The following is a 12352-nucleotide window of genomic DNA, read 5'->3' as shown; positions in this document are numbered from 1 at the left end:
AATCACAAAGGACATAAATGTAATGCCATCTGTGGACGAAAAAGGTTTTTAATCTCAATAAATAATCATTCTGAGATTAGCGTGCGCCGTAGATTGAAATGTCAAACGCGCCCAAGAAGTATAGAAGAGAAAGGTGGGCAAATTGCACGGCTCACAGAAACGAGGCTTGCTACTCCGTGAATTGACAGTTTTCGGTGACGTCAGAGAAATCGTTGAGATAAACAAACGAATTTCTCGAAAGTTGTTAATTGCCAATATTTGAGCTCTTATGGTGGCAAAAATAGTGTACAATGGATTCTTGACGTAAATTACGCCATAATGACATTAGACACAGTGGATAATCAGTGCATCTATGTGATTATTAGCGTAAATCGGGAATTTATCTGCATGCCATAGAAAACATATCCCACCGTAATTTTCTGTTCATAGCAAAGGTATTGGACATCGGCATGGCTTCCTTGTGATTTATCAGGTGTCGATCATTCATTAGCAGCAAACAATATAGGAATTTCATGTAATTGTTTTCGCCGACGATTCCTATGACGCGCGCTCGTCAAATGTTTACACTTTAGGCCGTGGGCAAATTGTTCATTTCCTAACGTGTTGGTATTTGTGTGTCTGAAACCTTTAGTATGCTGCCAGGCCTGCGCAATGTAAGAATCAATAGGTGGAAAAAAGTGCTGCCAGGCCTGCGCAACATAAGAATCAATAGTTGGAGCTCAGTGTAAAATATATCGTGGGTTCATCGGTGTTATTTGTTTTTGCATCAGCTGCATTTTAGGGATGCTGCTTTAAACTACCAGAATCTTCTCTAGCTGCGTTAGAAAAAAAATATCCCAAATACATGTACTGCCCATAAAAGCATAAGAGTCCCATATTAAAAACTACAAGGGGCAGCCCTATGGGGTTGCACGAGCTGTAGACGTAGGACTATACTACATAATGTAAAATATTTATTTTCTTAGTACATTTATAGTAATAATAAATCAAACATATTTTTTACGTATGGTTTAATCACAACCAATCAACATCGAACATTACATATTGAACCAAACCTTCGTGGTTATCAGGTCATTTCATTTGTAGTAGGTGATCGAATCCGATTAAACTTATTTAAGAAGATCTGAAGAAAGAATACAGAAAAAGTGACCGAACTAATATCTGGAACTAAATCTTTATAGAATAAGATTAGCTTGTAAAAACTTTTCGATTGTGTGTGGTAAAAAACCCGGACCAGTGAAGAAAAATCAAATTTTAGACAATATAATCACGTTTCATGTATAGACCAAGCATTCTAGTTATATTTTGCCATTATTGTAACTTTCCCAAAGTACGCATACAAATATAGCGAATGCAGTGGTCTTTATCATATATCGAAACTTTAAATATACAAGAATCGAAAACAATTTTGTATATGGACAAGATGCGTTTTTGCAACGGATTTTCAAGTGGCAGTGTATTCATTCATAAATAGGCTTTGTAGTATGTACCTATTAGTAGAATCAAAATACTATAAGCTGAGTGGAAATGAATCACGTGATGGGGAAATGAATCAATGAATTGATCAAACGTAAATAATAAACTTTCGTTGTGCAATTTAGTAACAAATTAGATCTACCTACCTACACATTTGCCTCAAACATTAAACCCAAGCGCACGAAGCAAAATGAATCAACGCTGATGATGATGGGTAGAGCGAAAGAGACAACTAATACCACGACACTATGTTAAACGTGTTTGCAAATGGAGCTCGCATGTACAAACTATTTTGTGTACGAATAATTATACATAAAAGTGTGCTGGAAACGAGCACAACACAAAAGATAGCATAGTCGCATTCACTGAGTAGCGTACCTCCACAAGCAGTGCAACGGACTTCTAACTCAGCTACACTGGCTGAGTTAGCTAAACAGCGGAGTGATCTGCTTCGCCTACCGCTCAACAGACAACTGAGCGTGCTCGCCGAAATCCGTCCGTTTAAATAGTCGATGATGACGTCATTCATAGAAGCGCAGCGCGCTAGGTACACAAATCTGTCGTGCTGGACTAGGGAAGCGCTATCTTCTGTGTGTAAATGCGCGATATTTTGACTAGGTTGTTCATTATTTAAATTTTTAATGCCATGATATCAAAAATCTTTGGGTTTATCTATTGGAATCTATTCTTAGAAGTATTTTGGGGCAACACGCGCAAAAAATTTGAAAATTTATCGTGAGATGGCTGAATTATATGCGTTTAAAATTGGACCACTTTTCGTTACATACCATTTTTGTAGAATTTGCAACGTGCACCCCTACATCGAAAACAAAGACGTAGTCCTACGTCAAAAACAGCAAGCCGAGAAAAACACTATTGAAGATTTACATTCTCATTGAGCCTTATGGATGGGACAACCATGTTTTGGTACTTTTTCGGTATTTTCATAACAAACCTGGTAATCTTATTTGTTCATTGTGATTCGGTGGTGATACAGAATACAATCCAACAGATAACTCATTTTCGTCAAAAATCCATATGGGACTCTTATGCTTTTATGGGCAGTGTAAGCAGAGAATGAGATTTCCAGCATTTTCGTCACCTCTACTATAATATATTCTATTGAACTGAGAATTGTCATTACATACTGCAAAATTTACAGTGTACTAGTAACCTTTTGTGCCATGGTGGCGCCAGTGTGGTGTCTTTTGAGAAATGCAGAAGTGAATCATATTGTTATTTTATAATATTTGGGATGAAAACAATAGATACACTGCGAACAGACACTGGGCACAAAATGGAAAGCTTGCGGGAATTGACTTCTGATTCACCAGCATATCGCTGTTAAGCCCAATATAAAACTGACTTAGACAAAGTTATAGGCACTCAAACTGAATTAAATCAATTGTCTTATTATCTCTTGCAGAAATGCTTCAATCCTTGTAATGCCCATTATATTGCCCAAAAAATAATGAATTTTTGAAAACTCTATCGGCCCACCCCTGATTCGATTCCTAGTCCCACCAGGAGTACTTGCTCCAAATTTGAAGCAAATCGGACAAGTCTAGCTACCGGACCAACGTGCCTGAAGTTTATATGGGATTTTTCGTCAATTTACATGGAAAAAACCCACTAGCGCACATTTTTGCATACATCGTATTATCACTGTAAGTAAAAATAAATCTAACCATAATCTCACAGAAATGTGTAGATGGTGGAAATCGAGTACCGATACACAACTATGCACTGCTAGGCCCCACGCAAAACTGACTCAGACATCTCTTCATTAAAAATTTAACTTCTTTTAATAAAGCCGGATTGACGAGTAGTCTTCGACAAAGTTGCAGACAATTAAATTATCTTTCTTATTTTCACTTACAGTGATAATACGATGCATACAGTGCCACCTAGCGGCGAAAGTTCGCGCTAGTGGGTTTGCTTCCAATTTGAAGCAAATACTCCTGGTGGGACTGGGAATCGACTCAAGGGTGGACCGATAGGGGTCATTTTTTTTTCTTGTCACTCTAGTGCCCATACAGTTGGACCGGTAGCTGGATTAGTCCAAATAAGTTCAAATGTAAGTAGGGGTTTGCAGCAGATATCCCTAATGGGACTATAAATAGGCTTAAGGTCTGGCAGCCTGGCGTGGCTCTACCGGTTACTTGGGATGGGATGTATACTTGCTCCCTAGTGATCAATTCACATGAATTTTCTTCCTCTCGAGATATGACAGTCTGGCTGCAAGGAGCGGCAACGTGAAGAATGCGTATGTTATTACACTAATGGTTTTTTTGCGTTGGAGGGCCCAGTCGGTGCTGATGCCTACTGTAGGGAAATAAAATCGAGATTAGCTATGGCACACTATGCACGAAAACGTTTATCCAGATAATCTGACCTAATTCATAAACGGTTGTCCCTGAATATGAGCTATTAATAATTGTACAGAATATTTGAAACAATTTCCAATAATGGTTCATCATTACGGTGATATAGGAGACCAATATATTTAGTACAGATTTATTGAGTGAAACATTTGGTACAATTATTATCATTCATCCAATACATTATTGTAATTTGTTTTCGATAATTTTTGAAAGTTACCTATATGATTTCATCATTTTTTTAAATCAAGTTATAAAGATTAACCGTAAAGCTCGCTCTAGCATATTGCAACCCATCACTTTGCCATCATATGTAAAAGTGAGAACATAAAACATCAGTATTAACAGTTGCATGCGACCTCTAGTAGCTCTATAATCTCTGTTATGGAAGTACTTGGTTGATGAAGCTATTTCGTTCAACCTTGCGTTCATAGTGAATTTTATTACAGCAGACCACTCGATGGCTTGAACAGTAATGTTCTCATTCGAGGGGCGACGTATCGTATTTGATAAAAAAAAAACTCGCCTAGGTAAAAGCAGTAAAAGTATGAATTGTAGCAAGTGGTTCATACTAATCATCAGCACTCAGCAGTATCGTCGGGTAAATCAATTTCCTTCAAGATCTCGCACTAACCACCATCATTTAAACAAATAGATCTCTTAGTTGTTTGAATCTCGATTTTTATAAATTTCAATCTCATAGAAGCTTACACAACTAGTATACATTAATTCAAACAGGGCGCTTTTAAAGCTTAGTAACTGTTGGTCGATAGCCGCGCTCGTCAGCGGTATACACCACACGGAATCGCTGCCCGTTGGGATCGGTGAATTCGTACGATCCTGATACAGAAATGGCTGGTGATTCGGCACCCTCCACCGGTTTCAAGACACCTGCTTCTTCGCGCTTTTGGCCATCGGATTGTTCGTAACTAGAATGTAATGGAAAGCTAGACGATGTTTTACATAATTACTATGTTAGCAAACTTACGCGAAGTTATAGCTGCCATCGGGGTTGTTGTCGTTGGTAAACTGCACCAGCTGGACATCATCCTGTGCGTTGGCGATGTGATAGGAGATAAAAACGAAAGCGAATGCTACCTGTTGTGTAGGGCACGAATGAAATGTGATTAATAGTAAGTTTCATTTAGCATAAATAGGTTAGCCTTGAATTAACCAATATTTTACTTCGGTAAAGGAAAAATGAATAGAATATGATCGAAAAGGCCTATCTTCACTGGCGGCTCCAGCCTCCTACTCCTATTCAGTTAGTAGGTGGTTTAGTAGAAGTGTTTGTATTTCGCTATAATACAGAAATGAACTAGAGTCTTCTTTGAGTCGCAGTACACTCCTGTAATCAGGCGTGGATCCAGTATACAATTTTGTAGGGGGTCTGGAATTTCTATTTTGAAATAAAACTGTGCAATACGTAATACGAAATAGCCGTAGTTAATAAAAACCAGTAGTAGGATTGAAGAGATTTTGATTTCGAAACTAATTTAAAATTAAATTCTTAATTTTCGGGGGAGGGGGTCGAAATGGTGAGTTAAAATAGAGCAATTATGTGACAAAATCACTCCAGAGGCAGGATTCGAACCTGCAACCCTTGGGACTCTGACCCAATGCTCGCTCACCATTTCGATCTATTCTCCCTTTTGGAGACCACCAAAAAACTTCTATAGAGTTCGGTACCCTTCATAAAATAGCCGAAATAGACTCATTGTCCTATTTAATATTGTTATGTATGTATATTAAACGACAAAGCTATATCAGATCATGCGAGACCCAACCAGGTAGTCATTCTGTGATCATTGGTCTTGTGGTGACAAAAAGGGGAAAGCAGAAGAGTAACTGTTTTCCATATCAACAGCAGTACGAATCACCATCTGTCCCAGAATGAGAGGCTGATGCAAAATATGGTGTTATATCAGTTATATTGTCTAGTATTGCAGCCCTAATAAGACGATATACCGATTTTTTAACCAAAAATCCCGAAAATAGGGCATTGCATTTTTTTTTAATTCTCGAAGGCGACGTCAAATTTTGACAAATATCAAAGAAAGCTCAGATGCCAAATTTCACATCATTTGAACAATTCTAGACCCCCGCCCACTTCGCTTGAAATTATTGAATTTTGTACTATGAGAAAATATGGAAATAAAATATATTAAATTCAATAACTTTTGAAATAGCACTCAGAAAATTACAATTAATACCTCTTCTTAAAGGAAATAATTTTAGTATTTGAATGAAGTTGGGATTATAGGGCCTTTTGTCATTCATATTAAATTTTATCATTTTCTAGAATTCTTCAAGTTTTCACTTTGCGCCGGTTATGAAAACCGCGCACAAATAAACTTCTGATTAAATCCAGCTGGTGGTAAAATGGAAGTCGAACAAGATGCATCATCAAAGACTCCGGCTTCCTGTTTAAAATAATTCGCATTTAACTCGGTCGGACCATATCTGATTTTCATTCAGATCAAAAATAAACCGCTAAGTATTCTAAATATTTTTAAAGAACTGACGCTAAAATATTCAGCGATGACAGATATCTCGAAAGTTCGCCCTTATAAGCTATAACTGCGAAATTCTGTCTTAACCCTTTCAAGCCCAACTTTTTACTAGTGCAGGTAGGGTTTCAAAACTATTTTTCCTTGAAAACGGTTAGATCAAGAAACACGAAATGCCTTTTTTCATATAGATAGGTGCTACCCTCGCAGTGCTAGAAGTTGCTCACTTTTTACCTTCCAATGCTCAATACATTTTTTCTAGAATATTTACAATAGTACACTTGTGTGGAAAACGTAGCCAGAGACAGTCAAAATTGATAGGTTTTATCAGTTTTCAATAATATTGCAACATAACGAAGATGTATGAAAAAATCATTTTCTGTCATCAACATAAACTGTTCCCGGCAGCACTGCTCCATCGGAATCCCATCAGACTTATTACAATAACTTCAGTTCTAGAGCTGATCCTTGTAATTTTTAATACCTAAAGGGGCAATAGTCACATTTATTAGCCTTTCTTGTTTTTGTGAACAAATCTTGCTTCAATCAAAAGTCATAGCTGTTTAAAACGTTGTTGTGCACAAACAACATGGGCATGAATGGGTTAAGCAAGCAAGTGATGTTACAGATGGTAAATATTTTACGAATGGCCGCTGCGTCTACATACCCGCTCACGAAGTTGAGATCGACGTGGCGACACCCATTCGAGTTTGCTGTTTAAAGGACCCAGCCTCCAATCGCATAGGATGGAACCAAATTGAAATTATAGTAAGTGCGCAGGAAATGATTAGGACGACTCTTGCATTGGGAACACTGAAAAATGTGCCTATTGTGGAAAGAGTTCACATGATCTATTACCATGCCCCTCGTACAAACAGCGCTCAGAGAATCTAAAGCGTTCACTTAAAAGATGCTATAAGTACTATGTTGCAAAAATATTAACCCCTTCATGCCCATGTTGTTTGTGGAAAACAACATTTTTAAACAGCTCTAACTTTTGGTTGAGGCTAGATTTGCTCACAATAACAAGTAAGGTTAATAAATTTCAATATTGCCTTTCATTTGAGTATTAGCATTAACAATGATCAGCTCTAGAACTGAAGTTATTGCAATTAGTCTGATTGGATTCCGTTGGAGCAGTGCTGCCAGGGACAGTTTACGTAGATGACGGAAAATGATTTTTTCATATATCTTCGTTATGTTGCAATATTATAGCAAACTGATAAAACTTTTCAAGTTAGACTGTCTTTGGCTACGTTTTCAACGTAATTGGACTGTTTTGAATATTGTAGGTGAATTGTAATGAGCATTGGAAGGTAAAAATTGAGCAGTTTCTGGCACTACGGGGGAAGCACCCAACTTTATGAAAAAAGGTGTTTCTTGATCCCACCGTTTTCAAGGAAAAATATTTTTGAAACCCTACATGTCTCAGGTAACCCAGTAAGATCAGTGGTAATATGCAGTTAAATTATTCAAGCAAATAACATTTTATTATGCTCTGAAACATGGGATCCGATGGCAATTGACATATAGAAATGTTGGGACTTGCTAGTACGTTTCATTGCGGAATTTCACCTTCTGTGTGCCTTCGCAGCTGATTTTTTGTATACCTATAAATATCCTGTCTGGCTGTTGCTTAAACGTAACTCAAGAGCCCCACGAGGCCCGCGCCCTATCATATGAACCACCAGACCAGTAATTGCAATATATGCGAGTTATTGACTCGAAAGTAAAGAAGTCAATGTAGAAGCATAATATTAAAATCGACGTATAAAATATGAGGATTGAAATAAATTACGTCTTGTTTCATAATTTTAATATTTTTTATTACATGTGATTAATGTATGAATTATGGATTATATTGTAATTAGAGTTGATTACGCGAATGATTTTATAGAAAAGACAATTATCCCTACCATCATTATATTCCAACATAATGATTAGATTACCGAATTAGTTTTGAAAAAATAATTAATTTTTACTACATTGGCCTGTTAAAAAACCGTTGTATGTTCATACTACAATACTTTATGGTTAAATAGGGGCAGCAGGTACTTCCATGTCTTTCTCTAAACTCGCCTTCAGTTTAAAATATTATTTTAACCACACAGAATAGAATATAAGAAGATGGAGAGCGATATATTTAAACGTGAAAACGAATTATAGAGAGAAAAAAATACAATTATTACCGGTCATTCTACTAAACTTCGTATAAGAAGTATCAAGAACAAACAAACCAACTAGGATTATTTAGGTGCATCAAAATAATCACTGATTCCTATATGCCATGGGTGCCAATTTATTCTGATTACCTACTGATTCCGAGGAAAATAACTTTTTGGAACATGTATAAATTTTTAAACTTGAGAACTGCTTTACAATTCAACGAGGACCTTAAATTACGGGCCTTTGGCTGTCCAGTGGAGTGTTCACGCATGAAGATGGCAATGGTTGAATTTCCTCTCGGTCACACCGACGTGAACTTGGACTTTGGACTCACCAACCTACCACATAATATCGTGGTCGCATTGCCTGCTTGTGGCGAATCCTAGACCAATATCTGTCTTTTAATCCAATTCCGTGATACTTATGGAAGCGTCACTGAGTCGGTAGCCCTCTTTTAAATAGGTATCATATCAACAATTACTATCCTACCCTAAGTACCAAGAAAAAGAATAGAATGCCTAACATGCGGTATCAGGTGGCGCTGAAATCGCTTCACCGTCGCAGAAAAAAATTCTGTCCGCACTGTGAATTACGTGCGAGGAATTCGATAGAAACACGTTAATCGTATTTTTATTATTTATTTTTTACTCTTTAACGACATTTATGAAAACTAAGAGCCATAGTTCTCAATTGAGAGCAAGGATGTGAAATATTTAAATCAGAAAACTAGAAGTGGCAGGGTCATTAGAAACAGGTTTAAAATCTTACGGACTAATCTTTCGTCGTCTGCTGACAGAAGTCGAGCTTAGGCAGCATTACTACGAATCGCTCAAGTCTACCAACATGTCTCTAGGCAAAGACAGACTTGTCTCTCTTTACCATGAGAATCGACAGTCACATAAGATCACAACTAAAAACATGTAGACGATTAACAACATCACTGTAGATTTCACATCCTTGCTCTCACTTCAGTACTATGACTAAATTTTCATAACTTTCCCTACTCGGTAATCTCTAGCTAATTGAGTGTTGTTAAAAAGTAAAACAGAAAATGTGACTACATATTAGTAAAAAAAGGAAAAAATGTATTATTTATTATTTGTTTGAATATTTAAGACACACGACTCCGTTAAGCTCATGCATAGAGCCGTATCGTATAAATATATTAAAGTTCACCGAAGACCATGCGACGCCCATATAAATTTTTTCTCACTTTTCAAGTGGGTTTGTGTGTGATCACTTGTATGTTATTCCAATTTTGTGTGAACTTGCAATATGTGTTTTCGGGAAGTTATCTAAATCCATTATAGATCATCTGAAACTATTAAGACGATGTAACAGTGATACGGAATCTTTTCAAGTCACTAGCGCACATTTTCAAGAATTTTAAAATCTCGTCGAGCTGGGTCGATTGCTAGTCAGAATAAATGTCCTTTTTGATTCACCACATTATCTCCATGAAAGAGCGCACTTCCCGCATTACTATAACTGTTTCAAAGAATTACTCATATAAACTATATACAACCCTATTCCCCCTGATTAGCATGCAATTCACGATCGCACTCGAGTTAACTGACGATAGAAACCGACTCACCAAAAGCTTCATCTTTGTGCCGCGGTTTATTAGACTTGGTCACTAAGAACACGTCCCGCACAGAATCCACGAAGTAATTTACGATTGGGTCACAGATGCTCCGAAACAAACTTGCACCTTGATGCGACGATGTTCGTATGCTTAATAGCTGGGATTGCTAGATGGCTGATGGCTGATGGTTGGAACACGCACTGTCCAAGATGGGCACCGGGCTAAACACACAACAGACGGGGACACCTCTGAACTTGTGACCGCGGTAGAATAATATAAAACGATTTGCGATTTCGCGCCTGCTTTTATATATACTTATGTAGCATCTTAAACTTAACACTTAAAAACCCTTCCCAAACAAACACGCGAGAGGCTCGCTGGAATGGATGCCCGGCCGCGGTCATCTATTGCCGACCAGGCACTGGATGTGGATGTGTGCATGAGTGAAGATTCTTTTTATCGCAAATAATGATAAATAATGAAGCTGTGTTTGGCGAAATGTTGCATACTAAACAGTAGGTGTGCTTGGCAATCGTCCTGATGACGGTTGAATTTCACCTTAAAAGGCACACACGAGATCATCGGCCGATCGGACTGACGTCGGGACTCTGAACCCGAAAGGAGAGCGAGCCGGAATGTTGGCCAAAATTCATTTAAAAGCTTTGGAGTGTTCTCGGGGATTAGTCCGATTAGATCACATCTTATATAGAGGTTGGGTATGATTTTTTGCGAATATTTTCTTTACAACGGATTGCTACGGATTTGGGTTGGGTATTTGCATAGGGGTTTTTGGATTATGTCAAATTGTAATATTTAGAAACAGCTCAATTGTTATTCTTTTCTAATTTTCGGTTTAAAGCTTTGAATGCACAACTATTCGTCGAAAAGTTATGGTAACTAAATTTTCCACCTCATCAAGGAGTCGTAAAAATAGATAACTTTTTAATAATGGCAACACTAGAATTAGAATCACTAGTAATAACTATACTTTGATTCGCTACAGGCCAATTTATTCGTCTTCCTGGATCATTATGGGATTGGTCTCAGTTAAATTCAGCGTTTACCTTTTTTAAATCCATAGTTAATGCTTTACACATATCAGCTAAAGAGTAAATATTAAATAGAATGCATTGCCATGCGGCCGGGGCCATGGCAGTAACGGAGGTACGTTCGTTAAGACAAATAGAGACAAGGAAGCTGAGTGTCTGCAGATGTACTAAACGTGATGGCAACAATAATTAATCGCTCTCTATTTTTAGAAACCTTTCCAAAAATCTGCGAAAAATTGTTGTTTTTCCCAGTGCACAAAAAAGGTAATAAGGATCTCATCGCGACCAATAGCTACTTTATGTCCATCATCTATGCTGCTCAAACTGATAATAGTAGATTTCATGCCACGCCAGTGTTCACTTTTCGTATCTGCTAATCAACATTTGTTCATTCCTAAGCGTTCAACAAATATCAATCTGGTACTTTCTTCATTATCCAAGAGATGGAGAATGGATCCCCAAAAGACATGAATATTATTTATTTATTTATTCGATCTTCGGCAGATACCGTACAGATTAAGTGTAAACGACTTATTGATTATAGTGTTAAAAGTTTATAATCGCTAACTTATAACTAGATTTAGTAATATGATAGGCAAAGAGTTCGGAAGTTCCCTATATTTTTCGGCAACATCTATCTACCGGATTATTCTGGCCGTATACTGTACGGTGCCAAGGAATCCATAAAAGCGGCCGGTTTCTTATAACACGAGGAGGAACAAGCAAATTAATCCTTGAAAGAATATCGGGACAGTCAATATTGGGGGCCTCTAGAGAACTTAAGACGGACGTGCGGCTTGATTTCATATCCGGATGACTAAATCATTTAAAAACATCCATTGCTTAACCGTTTCCGGTCCAACAAAAAACATTTCTAACAGACCGGGTACCCGCAAGTTGTAATGCTCCCAAGTATGGTTTTTAACCGATTTGAACACCTTTGGGAGCTTTGAATTAAACAACTCTTCCACTTTCAGAATCAGTGAAAAAGAATCGGATAGATGCACCTGGTTCCCAGTAATTTTAATGAAATCTTGTAAATGTATCAAATCTCTTGAAATTATGTCAAAAGTTTGTTTTTATCATTACGGGACCACATGCTGATCTGACCTCGGAACGGTCACTCACGACCCCACTGGAATCTACTCCAGAATATCCGTTCCGGATTCAAACCACCAAATGGTC

The 12352-nt window shown here is 37.5% G+C and overlaps 1 protein-coding gene across 1 annotated transcript; it reads right to left on the bottom strand.

Moving 5' to 3' along the window:
* Positions 1–4521: 4521 nt before the first annotated feature.
* On the bottom strand, positions 4522–10403 carry LOC131691168 (endocuticle structural glycoprotein SgAbd-5-like). Its single transcript, XM_058977371.1, has 3 exons — positions 10128–10403; positions 4846–4955; positions 4522–4786 (listed from the first exon to the last, which is right to left on the bottom strand). The coding sequence occupies exons 1-3, from the start codon at positions 10137–10139 to the stop codon at positions 4603–4605; spliced, it is 306 nt and encodes a 101-aa protein (XP_058833354.1). The 5' UTR covers positions 10140–10403; the 3' UTR covers positions 4522–4602.
* Between the last annotated feature and the right edge of the window lie 1949 nt (positions 10404–12352).

This window comes from Topomyia yanbarensis, chromosome 3, assembly GCF_030247195.1.
Source record: "Topomyia yanbarensis strain Yona2022 chromosome 3, ASM3024719v1, whole genome shotgun sequence".
NCBI lineage: Eukaryota > Metazoa > Arthropoda > Insecta > Diptera > Culicidae > Topomyia > Topomyia yanbarensis.
This window is presented reverse-complemented; position numbering and strand designations above follow the sequence as displayed.